The sequence below is a fragment of the Epinephelus fuscoguttatus genome, linkage group LG18 (assembly GCF_011397635.1).
Source record: "Epinephelus fuscoguttatus linkage group LG18, E.fuscoguttatus.final_Chr_v1".
Taxonomy (NCBI): domain Eukaryota; kingdom Metazoa; phylum Chordata; class Actinopteri; order Perciformes; family Serranidae; genus Epinephelus; species Epinephelus fuscoguttatus.
This window is the reverse complement of record NC_064769.1, coordinates 1,727,695-1,748,259: the sequence shown is the minus strand read 5'-3', so window position 1 is coordinate 1,748,259 and position 20,565 is coordinate 1,727,695. Positions and strand designations below refer to the sequence as shown.

The 20,565-nt window shown below is 40.9% G+C and overlaps 1 protein-coding gene across 3 annotated transcripts in view; it reads right to left on the bottom strand.

Annotated features, from left to right (window-relative positions):
* Positions 1–11,829, bottom strand: part of ajm1 (apical junction component 1 homolog) — a 77,083-nt gene extending 65,254 nt beyond the window's left edge. For all 3 annotated transcript variants that reach the window (XM_049603995.1, XM_049603994.1, XM_049603997.1), the window contains exon 1: positions 11,629–11,829. Coding sequence is in view for 1 of the 3 variants with exons in the window: in XM_049603997.1 (XP_049459954.1) it covers positions 11,629–11,720 (92 nt within the window). In the remaining 2 variants the exon portion in view is untranslated. The remainder of the gene's footprint in view (positions 1–11,628) is intronic.
* Positions 11,830–20,565: the final 8,736 nt, after the last annotated feature.

The window sequence follows — 20,565 nt, the reverse complement described above, 5'->3', positions numbered from 1 at the left end:
GGAAGTCCACCCGTCTGTGGTCAACACAACGTCCATGTCCCTGATCGTGGTTTTCACATTCTTGGCGATGGCATCGTACAGTTTAACAATCCTATTGCTAATAGTCGCCTGGGATGGGATTTGATAACGTGGGTTGACTTTGTGGATAAAGTCTTTAAAGCCATCTCCATCAACTATACTTGCTGGTCGCATGTCTTTGCAAATGAATGCAGTTAACTTTCTGGTGATGGCTTCTTGTTTTGCAGTAGGCAGAGCAGCAGATGAGCTGCAAAAGGCTGTTAGCTTTGGTTATTTGGACACCAGTCCCTCTGTCTCATCCTTGCTTTCATTATATTCCTTGGCGTGCAAAGATTGTAAATGCAGCCTCAAACTCGTGGTACTGTTGCTACATGTCATCTCATAATGGCATAACCTGCAAACTGCTTTGGCTTTGCTCACAACTTTCCCTCCTACTGAGTCTGACCAGAATCCAAAAAATCGCCACACATCACTTTTCAGATTATCTGGTTTAGTAATAACTCCATCCGAGTCGTTGGCTTCCCCGGAGTTCCCGGATTCCTTTTCGGGCTCGCTTGGTTGTTTTTCGGTAGTGCTGTACAATTTGATAAAAATGTGGAATTCAGTTTGGGTGGACAATATCACGATTTCTGTGTTTCCCCTACTATTACATTAGGGGGGCACTGACCTGACCTGACATAGTTTTTGTTATGGACAGTGTGTAAATGACCATCAACAGACTGCGCACAGTCAAACACTGCTCTTGCACAGCAGCGCAGCACAGCACTGTACACACAGCGGAGTGAGCCTGTGTTGCATTCAGGCGTTGTCACGTAAATGACAAATTCCAGCACGTGAATAGGCCACAGCACAACACAGCAGCATGTCAAGTGGGCCGAACCCGAGAAAAGTTTTGCTAAATTTTTCATTTGTTATTATATAGTTTGTTATGGAGTCCGCAATTTCCCCGTGACACTCACAAATGTATGCGTAACTGTGCTTAGATGTTGTTTTATGAGGCTCTGGCGGCTTTCAGTTGTCTCGTTGTCTTTAACGTTACATGGCTTGGCTTTCTCTCGCATGCATTCTTCCCATCTTTCTCTGTGCTGTCTCAAGTGCTGATATAGATTGGTCGTGTTGCCGCGGGGCGTGGCCACTTTAACTTTTAAATTTTTACACAGCACATCTTTCTGTTCAACGTCACCATACCTGAATCCAAAGTATCGCCATATAAGGCCTACTTTACACTACATGGATCAAGTGACCCAATTCCGATTTTTTCCTCTCAAGTGACACAGTTCAGATCTGTAACATGAACAGGAAAAAAACGCATGATATTGGATATTGTCAGATCAGATTCAGGCCTCCTTCATATGTGGAAATATATCGGATATGAATCAGATATCTGCCAATAGGTCTGTAATCTAAACAGACAGATCGGATATTTCCTTGCAATCCACGTCGTACGTCATGAATAATGTGACGACAGCGCATTTTGATGACATGCTCATGACCGAGGGAAAGGAAGGAAAGCTGATTCTATCTTTATTTTCTATTTTTCTTTCTTTCTTTCTGTCAGCAACATACACTCCTAACACAGGACAGGTTGTTTTTATTGACTGCGCGGACTGGCTCTGATAGCACCCAAATCAGCATGTACGCATCAGTCATCCAGCCGCACCCGTCTGCAGCTGCATGGACATTTCCACCACTCTGTGTAGGCTAAGTTACCTTTTAAATTCGGTGGAGCAGTGCCAGCTTTCCAGGTGATTTATTCTTTAACGATTAATTTCAAATATTTAAAGTCAGTCCTTAAAATTGCTTTCAGTAATTTAAACATTTCCATGCGCGCAGTAATGTCACTGTAGCAAATACTGTGGTACATAGAGTATGGGGTGCCGTTTGTAAAGTGTCTCACGCTGAAAATAACATCAACATTTTGCCACATTTAGCTTCAAACAATGTTTAAAAAAGTATTGTGATTTTTTTAACGTCACCTTTTACCACATTTACAGCAATATTTGTTAACTTAGAAATATATTAAATAGTTAAAACTAAATATTAAATGTGGCACCTAAATGTTAAATGTTAAATCTAAATATTAAATCTAAATCTAAATGCTAAATCTAAATCTAAATCTAAATGTTAAATCTAAATATTAAATCTAAATCTAAATGCTAAATCTAAATCTAAATATTAAATCTAAATCTAAATCTAAATGTTAAATCTAAATGCTAAATATAAATATAAATGTTAAATCTAAATATTAAATCTAAATCTAAATCTAAATGTTAAATCTAAATGTTTTGGGGGAAACTAAATATTTAGCTAATATGCAAATTCACACTGCCGGTCACCGGAAGTACCAAAATAAAAGCTCGAGATGGTCAGACTGTTTATAGAATCAAATAACGAATTAAAACCAACTTATCGGGGGAAATGGACACTTGAACATCCATTAGCGTGATAATAACTACCTAAAATAACAAGAAACGTGTTTGGAGAAATTTTATTTGATGTGTACTTTGAGCTGTTAGTGTCCCTTCTGAGGGAATCACCTTGTTGTTTACAAATACTTCCGGGTAGAAAACCAGCGGAGTTTAGCAACATATATATATATGCACATCTCACGTTTTTCACGTCACTGTATCACCGTTTAGACTGATCTGGTGTTTGTAAAGCCTATAAACACTATGACTGAACAAACATTACTATCACGGTCTGAAATTAATAACATGGTTATCGTAGATTAGCGGGGCTAACTGTTAGCTGTTAGCCACGTTAGCGGTGTCTGTAATGACTCACTAACTCTAAACGGTCCGTGAAGAAAATATTTTTTCCAGCGGATGTCTTAGTTACAACATGATTGAGCTAACTGGAGTAGTTTAATGTCATATCCGACAATGGGAGACATTTAACAGATGACGTCCTGATAGCTTTGCTGCTGCTGCGGCCACTGATGCTTTCTAGACATCGTGATTTCCCAAAACTGAATAAATACCACACATCGCAACACAAAACTGCTTTGCTAGCTCAATCATGTTGTAACTAAGACATCTACTGGAAAAAAATATTTTTTTCACGGACCATTTAAGAGTTAATGAGTCATTACAGACACTGCTAACGGGGCTAAGAACTGACGGTTGTTAGCTTAGCTTAGGTTGTTAATCCCTCCGAAGGGACACTAACAACTCAAAGTACACATCAAATAAAATTTCTCCAAACACGTTTCTTGTTATTTTAGGTAGTTATTATCACGCTAATGGATGTTCAAGTGTCCATTTCCCCCGATAAGTTGGTTTTAATTCGTTATTTGATTCTATAAACAGTCTGACCATCTCGAGCTTTTATTTTGGTACTTCCGGTGACCGGCAGTGTGAATTTGCATATTAGCTAAATATTTAGTTTCCCCCAAAACATTTAGATTTAACATTTAGATTTAATATTTATATTTATATTTATATTTAGCATTTAGATTTAACATTTAGATTTAGATTTAGATTTAATATTTAGATTTAGATTTAGCATTTAGATTTAGATTTAATATTTAGATTTAACATTTAGATTTAGATTTAGATTTAATATTTAGATTTAACATTTAACATTTAGGTGCCACATTTAATATTTAGATTTAACTATTTAATATATTTCTAAGTTAACAAATATTGCTGTAAATGTGGTAAAAGGTGACGTTAAAAAAATCACAATACTTTTTTAAACATTGTTTGAAGCTAAATGTGGCAAAATGTTGATGTTATTTTCAGCGTGAGACACTTTACAAACGGCACCCCATACATAGAGTGTGCCAGTAAATCCGCAACTCCATTAGCGCTTTTAGCACTTCCAGTTCTCTCGTCTAAAAGTCAATACGTTTTTTGAATGGGATTTTGGTAAAATGCCTCAAATAAGGTCTGTGGTTAACAAAAGCTTAAGTGAGTTTCAGGTTTTGTTCTACAACATAAAACACGTCAGTAAATACCCTACTTGTGAACATGGTCCAAAACTAATCTTTTCACTTACCAGCCAGGCAGTTTTTTGTTTTGTTTTTTTTGTGGGAGGCTCCGTAATACCTGGCCAGCATCACCACATGATACTTTTTCTTACTTCTTCTTCTTCTACGGGGGTTCAGAGCATGGAGGTACATTAACAATAGGTTCGTTCGAGATGAGCCAGGCCTGCGCAGATTCGATCACCGGCGATCGGTGCACAATGCATACTGGTTAGTTTTGTGTGTGTGTCCAACTTCATCCCGACTTGCTCTGACGTATTACAAAAGTGGATGGTGATAAAACCGCGAGAGCGAGGCGGCCGCAGTTTTTAGAGCCAGGTGCTGCAGTTGCTCTCCACCGACTGCACTGCCTGGCTCTCACCTGATCTAACAGCTGATTGGTTTAGATATCGACTCATGACTTTTTAGATACAGAGTCTACTGTATATTAACACTGGACTTTTTAATTACGTAAGTGTTTAGCAACACAGAGACTTGTCGTCCGTGGGATGTGAGGATTCCTAAACTAACATCCGTACAGATGTGAAGCCCTGACTGTATCTGACTGATCTTTAATGAAAGCTGTTGTCTAGTATTTTTTTTTCCTCTGAAAATATGAACCTTATAGTCAAGCACAGTTTATTTAGCCTGTGTAGTTGAGGGGACAGGTCAAATTGATACGATGCTGATTTACAGGAGAATTCATGTAAAATGGAGGTTAAACCATGAACATAAACTACAGATCACCTGTAAAGCATTTTAATAAATTAATCTATCTTAATTAAAACAACTGATATTAGAACAAACTGATATATGGGGCTGATCACTTTTTTAATGAATTGACATCATTCCAGACAGGATAGACATTGCGTTTTTTTCCACCACCAACTCAGCCTGTTCTTGGTCGTGCTCATGCTCTTCTTCAGCGTCCATGTTGGTCACTGCTGCACGCCAGGTGGTCACCTGACCATATGTGCTGCACACACCAGGTTTGCTTGTGGGCGTGATGTCAACAAACTCCACACACTGCAGGAGAGTCACGTTCACAGGCACACACATTAACATTTATTTACATTAAATCGCAAATCGCAGCCTTTTATGCGGTTATGTAATCGCACAGCCTGACATCACGATTACAACTGCGATTACATTAATCGTGCAGCACTATTTTTCGGCCATGTTAACGTGTTCTCCTCCTCACTGCTTACTGTGTGTAATGCTGGTGGTTTGTTATGACACGTGACCGCAAGTGCTCAAGCTACATAGATAGATAGCTACATAGAGACATACATACATGTGTAAAGGACACACACACACACACACACACCGGAAGAGAGTCAGCAGCAGCATGCCCCATGCTCTGAGTGGCAGCCACGCCCACTAATCTAATATTAAATTTCATAACCAAATGTCCATTTTTTTTCCATATTCAACGGTTATTCGACCTTCGACCAATATTATTTTACCAGCCTTAGTGTGCGTGCACATGAGAATTGTAAACACGCGACCATGTAGAAACAGAAATGACATGCCGTCTTGTAAATAAGATAAATGACATAAGGATTTGGCTGATAGGTGGGTATACTGTAAAAGGCCAGAAAAAGAGGTGGGTATATACCGTTTACCTGCAGAACCTACACCTACACCAATGAATGTACTGGCAATCCAACTAAATAAATCGCGGTTGGTGTGGGAGGGGATTTTTTTGGGGTGATTTTTACCAGCCTGATAACCAGCTTATGGCATTTTACATTGTATACATTAGCCTAGCGATGAGCGGAGATTTACTCTGTTCATATGAAGCCAGAATAAATCCCGAAGTATGAATCCCCAAAATGATATATAACACACGAGACTTAAAATGCTATTTTAGTGGAGGCTTTACTGTCTTCACAATTTATTGTTTCTTATCTTTGAAATACAAGTAAATACATGCTTCATTTCCACTGAGGGAAATGGCGTCAGTGTACAGAAACTGACAGGAGGTCTGTGTCACCGTGATGCTGAGCATTAGGGTGGGCGAGTTCAACGTTGTGTACACAACGGGGGTGCTTGGAAAACACCCACACACACACACAGGTAACTCAGCCAGTCCCTCCCACCGCAGGAAATAATGGATTAATCCTGGAAAGCTATTGATGTAGCACTTTTCTCCTTATGAAAGTAACATGCCGATTATTCGACCAATGAGAATTTGGTCGGACGAGAGTATATCGACCAAATAATCAACCAGGAGACTACAGCCCTAGGGGGGAGGGTGCTTCATAAAAGACACTTTTCCTACTGCTCCAGACACTCTTCCATCGACATTTAACACTAGCACTGGACACAGAGTGTGTGCTATGAACATGCTCTTAATGGATACTGAACTGGTTACTGTTGTGGCATTCTTCACCCCACACTTAACCATTATTTTCATGTGTCAGGACATTTCATAATGTATGTGTATGTAAACTCACATACAAACAGTTGCTCCATTGGATCAGCCTATTTCACCAGCTATTAAGTAACTGCAGATATTCCTCTCTGAAAAGTTGGCCCCTCCAGGACTAAATTATGGCTGATTTCATTCAGTTTGTACTCTTCGTAGGATGTATCAACCTTCTTCAAGTACAACCATAGTGCAACATATTATGGAGTATCCCATTAAAGCTACAGTAACCTGGTAAGCCTGGTTCTGAAAAGCCTAAATGTGTGTCAACTCAACAGTGATATGTCTGCAATTGTTGGTGAACTTTAACTTACACTAACTAGTCAGAAAAACAAACAATATGATGATAAAAGACATAATGATGAAATGAGTTGGTATGGGCCAACAAAAATAGAGAATACTTATTATCCATGACCGCTGACAGGGTTTAAATGCTGCAGTGTATAGACAGCTATAATCCCCAGCTCGTTCAGCACCATACAGAAATCACTGAGAATGGCAGGTGTGTGGAAGACTCAATGACACATCTGTGCAAATGGCAGACGAATAAGAAACCTCAAAAGGTTCAAATTAAGTTGACAGAGATATAAATACTCAGGTTGCTCAATGATCCCTGTAAACATCCAAAATGTGATCAAAGTCAAGAAAGCACTCAGAAGATACTAGTGTGCATGGATTTGGTTTAATCTATTTTTGTAGCAGTGAATTTTGGGTGGCTACAACTTTTAGAGCATTAATGCCACCTTTTGTTTGTTTGTGCACACAAGATAATTTACTTGTGTGAACAAGATAAGGTGACAGCCTATTTTAAAAAATCTCACCTTACAGAATATTAAAAGTGCAATCTGTAGGATTTAGGGGCATGTATTGGCAGAAATGGTATAGTTATGGCTGCCTATTCATAACTATGTTTTCATTAGTTAATTATCATGTGAAAATAAGAATCATTGTGTTTTTGTTAACTTAGAATGAATCATTAATATCCAGGGTTTCCCACATACTCATTTATTTACGGCGGCAGTCTAGTACGTTTCAGTTCAGTTCAGTGCGCATTTTTCTGTTTCTACTATATGCTGTGGATGGTTCCAATAGAACTAGGGCTGTAGTCAACCAGAGAAAATCTTGGTTGACTAAAGTCGCACATAATCTTCAACTAATCAATGAGTCTGGGAAAAAAAAAAATCTGCACGTTATTTTTACTTCTGACTTACTCTGACTACTTCGGTAGTCTCTATATACAGACTCTACATTCGCTGAATGTAGAGTCTGTATATAGAGACTACCGCAGAAGTAAAAATAACGTGCAGATCCGGGCAAACCCCGGAGATCTTGCCTGCGGAAGAAGAGCAGAAGAGCCCTGGTTTCCGGTTGTAGGCTGTTTGTAATCCGTGTGATATTGACCAATCACGTTTGAGCTGGCTGCAGTTGTTAACAGGTTAAACGGTCCGTGCGGTGAACTAACATAATTGGCGTCACTGCAAACTCTGAATCCACCGCAATGGTTCAGCATATTTAAGTATAAATATGAGTATATATATATAGTATATATATGAGTATATTTCATATACTTATATGAGCGGGGGGAGGAAACGGAAGTCGGAAATGGAAATTCGCCTCCTCCAAACCGGAATGCCAAAAAATCGGGGGTCTGCCCCCAGAGGCTGTATCGCCGTCTGCCGGAAGTCAGACGCCGAATACAGCCGATGGGTTCCGAGAATGCTTCTGCGGTGGTGTGTCTCTGTCACTCTGCAGTTACACCTCATACTAGTCTGCGGTGGAGGACTGTGTTAAGTGCTGTAAAGTTTAGTTCAAATCAAACTTTATTTATATAGTTGATTCAAAACACATACTACATATGGCTTAATAGAGACAATTTCAAACACAAGTACGTAAACTGGCTCCACTATAAATCGCAGGACTGACAGACAAACACTTGTCTTTATCTGGACACATTTCCCCCACCAATACAACATGCTAATGTTATTAGCACCAGCATTTTACATGGTATACATTAGCCTAGCGACGAGCAGAGATTTCCTCTCTTCATATGAAGCCAGGATAAATCCCGAAGTATAAATCCCTGGAGGATAAATCACACACACGACTTAAAATGCTATTTTAGTGGAGGCTTTACTGTCTTCACAATTTATTGTTTCTTATCTGTGAAATACAAGTAAATACAAGCTTCGTTTCCACTGAGGGAAATGGTGTCAGTATACAGAAACAGACAGGAGGTCTGCGTCACCGCGACGCTGAGCGTGAGGGTGGGCGAGTTCAACTTTCTGTCAACAACGGGGGTGTTTTGAAAACACCCCCATTTTCACAGCACTTTTCTCCTTATGAAAGTAACATGGCGATTATTCGACCAATGAGAATTTGGTCAGACAAGAGCATAGTGACCAAATAATCAACTAGACGACCAGGAGACTACAGCCCTAAATAGAGCCATTCCTTACTGTCCCCATTTTGGTCCACCCTCTGTTGGGGTACCTAGCACACAGATCTGATACTAAAAGGTGGACCTAGAAATACTGCAGTATGTTGATTGGTCAGTAGAGGATGGTCACTCTTGCTCAGGGCTGAGTTGTGGCTGGTTTTGAGGCTAATGTAACCACTGTTCATACCGTGCCAAGTGTTACATATATTAGTTAACTATAACTGTAAAATGAAAGGATGTCTTGCTGCCTCTTGCAGCAGCTGTAGACTGAGAAAAAAATAACTGGCAACTTTTAAGGTGGAGCGTTTACTTGTAATGTTTCTCAATGCATGAGTTGACGATGTGAATCCATCAACACCCCTGGTGGTGATAGCGGCACTTGGGACATTTCCCCCCCAACTAAACGTACAAAGTCTGAGGTCTGGGCGTCCTTTGGGTTTCTGAAGAATGCCGAGGGACAGCTGGTGGAGGACAACTATCCTGTGTGCAGAACATGCAGAAAGAAAGTTGCTGCGAAGGGTAGCAACACTACAAATCTGCTGGATTATCTCCGTGACCATCATCCACAGCTTTACAGCCAATGCAAGTTATGCTATGCAAACGTCAGTTATTGTGTGAGGGACTTCGGTTTTACTGAGATTGTCATTATGTGTAACTCTCGACGTATACGGGACATTTGAGCCGTATCTGTCCTCCTAAACGGCAACTAGGTTTTCCGTTTTCGGAAACGGAGCTGAAAACACTGAGCGGAGCCAACAGAATATAAACCGACGTAACGTAATGCTAATTGAGATCAACTATGATTGAATCACTGTGATTATGGTTATTGTATGGCGAGCTAGAATCGATATAGACGGCCAGTTATGCTTTCTTGACATAAGCTCAAGGAAACAACATAAAACACTGCCGTGTTAACCTTTGACCAAGAGCATGCACTCCTTTTCTCATACAGGTAATCCTCTGACTCACATGCACACTTCTAATGTGTGAATTATTCTGTGCAATGATGACCATTGCTCTTAGGGTTTTTTTGGTTTCTCCTGCACATTTGTGATATCTGTTCTATATATTGTAGGTTTTTTGTTCTACTCTTGCATTGTTTTGTTTTATATATATTTTTCCTCTCGTGCTAATAAATAAATAATATATAAATTGTTTACTTATTTTGCTGACTGTTAAAATGCACCAGACAAATAAGCTTTGTTCCTGTAATTTGTTTACATATTTTGTTCATTTAAAATAAAATTTTCTGTTGCTGTGCCAATCCCTTGTCCCTTTAATGTGAAAGTTACATTTTGGCTGTTAATATTTTAGTATGATAAGGAAGTTACAAGATTTAGTGAAGTTATTTCAATATATCTATTTTTTGGACATTTTACAGCACTTAAAAATATTGCAATATTATTGTTTACCGTGATAATTTGGTCACTATAATTGAGATATCAAATTTTCCATATCGTTACATCCCTACAACAACCCCGCCCAGATTTAAGAGTACTGTCTGCAGTGGAAAAGCTGAACAGACCTAGGGTCAAGGTATTGTGTCTGCAGAGTTACTTTTGGTTCCAAAGGCACCATACTGAAAGTGTTTGCTGGAAAATAGGCTGTACACTCCAATTCCATGGGAAACACTGAATATCTACATATGAAGCAGGTAGCTTCCACAGAGTTTGCTATATTGTTCAGTAGCCGAGAACAGACAATTCAAACACTGGCTCTTATTGGGTCCATTCGCGTTTTTGTGTTGGCCACTGTAGTTATTGGCACATGGAAGAAGGTTCAGTTCTGCAATCTCACCGCTAGATTCCAGTAAATCCTTCTGGACTTATAAGGGCCCCATAGTTATGTGATGATCACTGGTCAGTGATTTTTGACACGGTGTGGCTAAATGATAAGTAAATGTATAGGATAACTCATCAAGGTAAAAGATAAAAATCCTCATGGGCAGATACATTTGAGAAATTCTTATTGCTCCAAAGTCATACAATTAAGTTATAAACTTTAATTAATGCAAGGTCTGTATTTTGGTTGTACAAAAATAAAAATTGTATTTAAATTTCACTCCTATAGCTGAATATAATCTATCTATCTATCTATCTATCTATCTATCTATCTATCTACCTACCTATCTGTCTGTCTGTCTGTCTGACTGACTCTGTCTGTATGTCTGCACACATACTGTGGCCTCTGTACAACTCTGCAACATCTGGCTAGGCAATTCTGCCGGACCTCTCTGGCAAAATGAAAGCAACCCATGCAGCCTGTGTGACATTGCAACAATCCATTAAATTAACCTGGGTTGCAATAGGTCCGAACAAACGTCGCATTAACGCGCTGAGCTAGCAAACACTGCGTAGTATATCCTGACTGCTGCTGCTGCTGCTGCATGAAGAGTTGCTGCCTAGAGCCAGAATCCTGATGAGGATGATGTCAGTGGTCAAGGATAGGAACACATTTTTCCAACATCAGCCAAATGACTGCATTAGACAGTAATGAGCAGGACAAAACCACCGCATCCCTCTGTGCTCATATTGTGCGATCCCAAACCGAACATGCTTTACGAGCTTCGAACGGTTACTGTTAATGCCGTAAGTGCACGGATGCGAAAACAGATGTGTGCTAAATCTGTGTGATCAACGCATCAAATTAAACAGAAATGTAGAGAAAGGGCAATCCATCACGATGGGTTGCAGCAAGTGGAGGTAAAATGCATAATCTGTGTTTCCCTGCATAGGCCAACACACGGTACTGCAAATCAACCGCCTCATGTCTTACCGCATCAGTCCGGACAGCCAGCCTCTGCTTATCCATTTTCTGTCAATGATGCGATACGAGGCAGTGCGATTGTGGTCTCCCAATGACGACATCGGACATGTGCAAGAGGTAAAACTGCAATATCCGCCTTATTGGTCAGACTCGCGGATTTTTCCTCCCATCGTTGGTTGATCGCTGCGCCACCCCGCTGCACCATCCAAATCTATGTGGCCGTAACCACAACCCAACCACCCACCCAGGCTCTCTCTCTCTCTCTCTCTCTCTCTCTCTCTCTCTCTCTCTCTCTCTCTCTCTCTCTGCCTCCATCACGCCTGCAGCACTGACGCTTTAAATCTCCGCCAAGGAACTGTGATTGCCTACGTCCTCCATCTGTTTGCCCGTGACAAACATATTTCCATAAGGGAAATATGTTGTGCGCACTGATTCTCCCAGGAAGAAGAAACATTAACATTTTAGAGGCCCTCCATGACCTTGCACTCAGCGCCACCGACAGGATTTCCTACTAGCCTTTTGCAAGCTGTAAACTCGAGTCAGCTGACATAATATTAATTAGCATTTGATCAGGTACCTGCAGAGGGGGAGGCTTAGGGCCTCTCTGGCTCTTCATGTCCAAAGTGCCCTTTTGTCATGGCTTTTTTGTTTGTTTTAGTTTTTAGTTTTTGTGAACTCCTCCATGGCACATATAAAGACGACCATGTAAAAAATTGATAATAATTTTGCAATAAATACATGACCTGACTACTGTCAGAGAGTTTACAGATGACCTTTCACCTGCTGCAGGTGAAAGGTCATGCGGCAAGTCACAGGGTTCATCCCAGGGTGTTTCTCAAAGTCAAGGATCCTTCTTTGGGAGGACGGGTCCTCCCAAGAAAGGATCCTGCAGAGTCAAGGGAAGAAGCTGTCCCCAGGTATATGTCATTAACCCTCAGCAGACTGAGGGGATTTCAGGGTACTATGATCATTTTGGCACTCTAATGTTGTACAGTTTTACCAAATGTAGCAGTATTTTCAGAGTCATGGAACTGTAGGGAGAATATATTTCTGGATCATTCTTGTGGAGTAATGAAATAAAGACAACAGCTGAATATAGTTCTAAATTATTACTACAGTATTTACGCAGACTCACACAGAATCATTCTGCCATTTCAAAGTGGTCCATATTTTATGTGTGTACCACCACACACTACAATAATATGAATAGCGGATCTGATCTGATTAGCCGTGCTGCTGTGAAACAGCTGAGACTGCCCCAATTGTACATTATACCACCGGGTAATCCTCTGAAATAAGTTCACCTCAAATGAGTGACGCTTTGACCCGCAGGATATTCTAACATCTTTACTGAGGACAGTCTCACTGTGATTCCCCTAAAAAATACACCAGCTGAAGCTGACAGAATGAAAGCCATTATCTTGTCATTATCATATGAATAGTGGTGGGAGGAGACACTTGTACTCCATCTCTGCTTTAAATGATCGATTTAAAAACTTTTATGTTTTATCTAAATCTTGTTATTTTAAAAGTCTCATTCAGTGGTGAACACACTGGAAAGTGTAAATTATGAGGTCCTGTATACTTTTTCACACTTGTTTGATAAAATATCCTGGAGATATTAATTCAAATAAATGACATATTTATCTAAATCCTGCCGAGCTCTGCTGGTGCAGATTTTATTGAAGTGGCCCTGCCTTCACTTCCAGCAAAGCATTGTGGGGATTTTATACCTGCTGAGGATCCACACATGTATCCTTGGAATTTCTCTGAAAGAAGGACTCAGTCCTCTGTGAAATTTGGAAGCATCCTTGACATTTGAACTGTCCTTCGGCAGGGGTTGATGACGTAGTGTCCTTCAAATTCGTCCTTCAAATTGAGGATCCTTCCTTGACTTTGGGAAACACCCTGGGTCAGGGGCGTATGTTTGATTTGATCTTTGGTAGGGAACATGTGAGACCATGCTGAAAAAATTTTCAGCACTAATTTGCAATACTGTTTTGAGCTACAGATCAGATGATCTTGATGACTGAGCTGATGCATCTGGCCTACCTATGAACAGTATAATAACTGTAGGCGGCTCTATGCCTTATAATATTATCCACACATTACAGCACCATTATTCCACAATCATATCTTTTAATTCTCAAGTTTTTGTAGCTTACACATTAGTTTCAGAATTTTCATAAAACAATAAAAGAGATATAGAGTAGCCTAACAAGCTTACCTAGGAGTTTGCAACAGTTATTTCTAATGTTACATACCAAAACTGATTTATTACTAGCTAAAGGCAACTGTTATGACATGACAGCACCTTATCTCTGCCTCAGCAAACATTACGAGACCTATTAGCTACAGCTAGTGCTAGCTCTCTGACTAGCTGCACCACCGGCTAGCAACGTTACAGTTTACATAGGCATTTAGGACGCAAACTAAACTATTAGCTTTGATACAGCTCTGTACAGAAAAATAATAGTCATTTAACATTTTATTCCCTATTTTCAGTAACTTCAGTCTTACTTGCTGCCTAATCAAAATCCTCGCTGTTGCCTATCGATTGTGCTTTGACTCTGAGCTGCGGAGCTCTCGTCTGGAGACACTGACTGAGAGGAGGCTTTCAGTGGGGAAGGAAGCGAGGACACACAAGTGCAGCCTTCGCGGAAGTCTTTTACCGACCGACAAACCCTCCTGATTGGATATCACGTATTGATTGGACAGCGCAGCGCAGCAGCTGATCAGACTGATCTGATAAATCACAATATCAGTGGAATGTCATTCTGGAGGGAAGACAGATAACAGATTAAACTCAAATGTATCACTGCCACTTTTTATATTTTACTTGTTCTCTGATTCACCATTGAGTTAAAAATCTGAACAAGAAAAGGAAACTAGCGACTTTCTTCATTTATTAGACAGATTTTTCTCCTCACAATCTATTACTTCCCTTATCTACATTTATCAATACAGTTAGGCCCAATCCTTATACCAACCCCTTGTCCACTACCCCTTAGCCCTTGGCCCTACCCCTAGCCATTGCCCACTACCCCTTGACCCTCGAAATGAAGCAATGAGGGGTAGGGGTTGAAATCTTTCCCTAGGAAATGGGACACCACTCACTACATCACCACGATGGTTACATTCACGCATAGGTAACTATTTTAAACAGGAAGCTGCGAGCCATCTACATTTCCAGCTGGCATCTACAATGGAGTCTCTGGTTGAGCTCATCCTACCTATCGTGTTTGCTGTATTCATCATGCTTCATTTGATGAATGACAGACGACAGGGGACTTCTGCTAGCAGGTCCAGGTCATTGGTCCAACAGCCCACTGGTCCGACATCCCATTAGTCCGACGGTCTGCGGTGCTGAACGGCTCCCGGCAGGCGTATTTCTACCTTGATGGTGTGCCGCGACCGGCTCTGGGTCAGCTGGGAAAGGCTTGAGGCGAAGCAGGCTCACAGCTTATGTGTTTGTCACTTTCTTTTTCATTTTAACCCACACCATGATCTTTTCCTAACCCTAACCAAGTGTTTTTTGTGCCTAAACCTAACCAGACCTTAACCACAGGGCATCATGATGATTTTGGAATGGACTTCAGAACAATGGATTTAATATGGTCAGAACAATGGGATGTCGGACCAATGGGCAGTTCCCCTGCTAGCTAGCTAGCTAACCAGCTAACTTTACAAGGCAGCATAGTTATACTAGCTGGCATGTTATCGTAATGTGAAAAATCTGACAATTTTGCAGAACAGGACAGATGACAGACGCCAGATAGTGCGAGCTAGCTAGCTAGCTAACCAGCTAACATTACTAGGCAGTATAGTTATTTTAACTGCCATAAATATTATTTATGTCATTATTTCATATGTTTTGTTTACATATATTATTTAAATGATTTATTTTCCTGAATTTCGATTTTGGTTTGTATCAGGGCTGCAGAGGTACTGGTTGTGTATTGTGTTGCGCAGGGACGCTTTTGGGTGTTGCGCATGATGTTTACATGAGGTGCAGAGCAGGTACAGAGATGCTGCGGTTGTAATCTCCTCCAAGAAGGAGTTGAGAGCAGAGAAAGTTATTTATTGCCGTTTATTGCCGTTTTTGAAGTTTTTATTTTTATATTTTGCTAAAGTGGACTCATTCCCTCTCGGTTGTGTTCAGCCAGCGAGGTATGTTTCATTTTGGGATTTACTGTGTGTTCATTGTGTATTTTTACTGTCATGTTTCTACAGCGTGTAAGTAATATTAGTATGTTGTCATTCTGTAAATTGTCATATATTTGAACAGTTTGACGGTGGATTTGATGACGGTGATGAAGGACGGAGAAATGAGAATAAATCCATCAGTATCTGAAACCCAATGGTGTCGTCTAATTCCTGGAGGGAGTGATAGTCAAACTCGGACCTGCGTGAACTTTCCCTGACCTGATCGTGATCGACTGCTCATCAAGACGGGACTACAGATAAGCCACTATTAAGCGTTAAGGACACATACGTTCATTCGTTTCTTCATGAAGATTTTCATAAGCCAGACATTGAAGTTTATGTCTGAAGGGTGACATAAGGACTGAAAAACTATAAGGAACTGTGAAGCCAAATAACAATTGCAGTTTTTCATAAGATTTAAAAGGACATTGATGTGTTTGACTTATTGGTGTTTGGTTTACATTGATCATTTATCATTTAACTGAAAAAAGGGGTGCATTCATGTAAGATGACATTTGAAGGGAAGTTTTCTATGCATGATTTAATATTCTTTATGCAAGTGTATTGAAGTGTGGCCATAAGTCAGCTGTAACTAAGTGTTATAATACTTACCTTTCTTTAAAGGTTTTAATTTGAAAGACAGTAACCTAATTTAATTTGGTTTATTCACCTGAGTATGTTGTGAAATGTGTGTTGTTAACTACACTGCTCATGTGAGACAAGTTAACTGTGTACAAGTAATTTCAAAATAAGTGGAAATGTCACAAACAAGTGAGCAGACTCAGTGTATTGCAGCTGCCACAGAACAAACTGCAGAGCCAGGGCAGACATATGAATCTAGCACTGCACAAGAAGAAGTACAGTCTGGAGAGCCTTGTAAAGTAGAGCCACGCAGAAGTGAAAGATCCCGAACATTAACAGAAAAGGGAAAGGAATTGCAAAAAGAGAAAATACAAGGGCTATTACTTTGCTTTGACAGCATTTATGAACGCTGGAAAGCTTTAACTAAAGTGGCTAAAAAATCTGTGATAAAACAGGATCCCAGTGATATCCTACAAGAACATATCAGCACTACTCAAAAAGAACTATCTGAACTAAATAGTGTTTATGATGACTATCAAAGGATTGACAGCCCATCTCATGACATGCGCCGCAAGCTTGACAAGTGTACATCAGTCACCAGCCTTGTTGTAAAAAATGCTCAGTCTGAAATTCAAGGAACAGAAGAGGAGCTGATTTGGCGTATTTGCATCTTCAACTTCCAGTGTTTCACCTCCAGCCTCCAGTTGTTCTAAGGTTAATACTATTCACTCTACTGCATCATCAGCCAAAAGACAAGAAGCTGCTGCAGAGTATGCAGCTACACAAGCTGTATTGCAGATTATGGCTGAGCAAGAGAGCCACCAAGAGAAACTGCAAAGACTTTAAACCGAAGATAGGTTGATAGCTGCAGAACAAGAAGCAGCTGTAGTAACTCGCCGTCTTCAAGCAGAAAAGGAAGAGACTGAATGTGAGATAGCAAAGGAGAAGCAAGAGGCAGCTCTTTTAAAGAAACAGCAAGAAGATAATACTGCAAGGAAAAGGTCTGTAGAACATTTGAAAAGAGAGCTTCAGTGTTTGGAGGAGCTGAAGAGGCTGAATGCAGCCAGAGCAAGGCTTCAAGTCTGTGATGAAAATGAGGTCTATCCAGACCCAGGGCTAAAACCACAGAACACTGAATTGCCTACAGTTGCCCAAGCAATTGATCAGGTGAACCCTGTGTATCAGCACACACAATCACCAAGAGATGTGGCTCCAAGAAATGTGCTTCAAGATGACACAGGAGAGCTTGTGAAGGTTTTGGCTGAGGCTATATCAGGAAACAGGTTACCCATTCCAGAGCCTACAGTCTTTAGTGGGGATCCACTCATGTTTAATCATTGGAAGTCATCCTTTCAGACACTAATTGAGAGGAAAAATATTCCAACGATAGAGAAAATCTTCTTCCTTCAGAAATATGTCGGAGGAGCAGCTAAAGAAGCCTTAGAAGGTCATTTTCTGACTGATTCAGAAGATTCATATTACGCAGCATGGGACCAGATGTAACCGAAAGGCCACGCTATACCAGCTGGAACATGGAACGTTCCCAAGTTTCAGCTATTTTGTGATGTTCCTAACAATGGAAGCTAGTATCGCATGTAACCCTATAACGTCTTACCATGCACTACAACAAAGTGAACCTGACAAAGGCAAGGTCAAGCAGCAAAATGTAGTGGTTTCAAAGAACCGCACTGCAGCTGCCAAGATCTTCACAACCAACACCAGTGAAAAGAGCACAGTCACATGTGTATCTTGTAAGAAGATAGGACATGCCTTACACAAGTGTCACAGATTCATCGAAAAACCACTCACTGACCGAGTCAAATTCATTCAGAGTGAAAAACTATCACTCGAAGAGCTGCGGTAACCGGATGGTCTGTGACACCTGCTCAAAGCGTCATCCCACATGCTTACATGAAGATCGTTCAAAACAAGAACAAGAAACAGAGAACAATCTAAAGAAATAAGTAAAGGTAAGGAAAGAAAGCCAAAGTTACCGCAACCACCGGATGTCAGTGAGGAAACCACGTCCAACAGAGTTGTGCAAGATGGTAACAGTACACAGACTTCAACAATAATACCTGTCTATGTGTCAACGCAGAGTGATTCAAGCAAGGAAGTTCTTGTCTAAGCTCTGCTAGATTCACAAAGTGACTCTTCATTCATTCTTGAGGAGGTGGCAGATGTCCTAAACACCAGCACCGAACAAGTGAAGCTGAAACTGTCAACAATGTCATCAAAGAGGACAATTGTACCCTGCAAAAGACTCAAAGGCCTACAAATAAGAGGGATATTCTCTTCAAAGAAGATCACAGTGCCGACAGTTTACACTCCTGAATTCATCCCTGCTAATCGCACCCACATCCCAACCCCAGAGACTGCCAAGGCATGGCCTCATTTGGAGCATCTAGCAGAACACATTGCTCCACAAATGGAATGTGAAATTGGTCTGCTGGTTGGATATAATTGCCCACAAGCTCTGATGCCCAGAGAAGTTGTTTGTGGGGAGGAAAACCAACCCTTTGCTCAGAAAACCAATTTAGGTTGGAGCATAGTGGGTTATAGTGACCCATGTGAGCATGAAGGTGATGCTATTGGAGTAAGTCATCGCATCATTGTAAGGCAAGTGACACCTGAAACCAAACCATCAGCCAAGCTCAAGGGTGAAGTTCACTATGTTTGCAAGACACGGATCAAAGAAATGTTTACTCCAGATGAGACAATTAAAGTGCTGGAATCTGATTTCAGTGAAAGAGTTGGAGAAGAGGCAACTATCTCTCAGGAAGATCTCCACTTCTTAACCAAGTTGAAAGATGGTATCAAACACAACCAAGATGGTCATTATGAGATGCCCTTACCTTTTAAACAAGACAGACCAAATCTGCCCAATAATAAGTCACACGCTGTTCAACGTCTAAAGGGCTTAGAACGCAAATTCAAAAGAGACCAGAAGTACTACTCAAACTATGTGAACTTCATGGAAGACATCATCGCTCGTGGATGATGCAGAGAGGGTCCCAGATGAGGAACTCAATAATCACCCAGTCTGGTATATTCCCCATCACGGGGTATACCACCCTCAAAAACCTGGGAAGATACATGTTGTCTTTGATTGTTCAGCAAGGTTTGAAGACACATCATTAAATGACCACCTTCTAACTGGGCCAGAGCTCACAAACACCTTGGTCAGAGTTCTTTGTAGATTCCGTAAGGACCCAGTTGCTGTCATGTGCGACGTGGAACGTATGTTTCATCAGTTTCACGTAAGACCTGAAGACCAAGACTACCTGAGGTTCTTATGGTGGGAGAATGGTGACCTAACCTCTAAGCCATTAATTTTTCGGATAAGAGTCCATTTGTTTGGGGCAGCCTCCTCACCTGGCTGTGCCAATTTTGGACTTAAACATCTAGCCACCGAAGGTCAGGATCTCTTCAACCAAGACACTGTCACATTCATCCAAAAGAATTTTTATGTTGATGATGGACTTGTGAGTGTAACGTCTGATGCTGAGGCAATCCAGCTCGTCAAGGATGCTCGAGAGCTCTGCAGCACAGGCAAGCTAAGACTGCATAAGTTCATTTCCAACAGCGAAAAGGTATTACAATCAATACCAAAAGAAGAGTGTGCAGACAGTGTCAAGGATCTGGATATGGCCTTAGGAGAGCCGCTCATGGAAAGAGCTCTTGGGGTTCAGTGGTGTGTGTCTTCTGACGATTTCCAGTTCAGGGTCACTGTCAAGGAACACCCACTGACCAGAAGAGGAGTGCTATCCATGGTAGCTTCCATCTACGACCCATTGGGGTTCGTAGCACCCTTCATCCTCCGAGGCAAGCAGATCTTGCAACAGATGTGTAGAGACAAGGTTGGTTGGGACGAGCCACTCCCAGAAGAGCACAGGACATGGTGGGAATTGTGGCTGCAAGATCTTCAAAACCTGTCTAAAGTGAAGATCAGAAGGTGCTACATTCCAGAGAACTTCACGGATGTCAAGCAGTATGAGCTTCATCATTTTTCAGATGCTAGCGTCACAGGTTATGGAGAGTGTACTTACCTCAGGGCAGTCAACAACAATGGAGACGTCCATTGCTCACTTGTCATGGGGAAAGCACATGTCACCCCAACCAAGGTAACCACAGTTCCACGGCTTGAGTTAGCTGCAG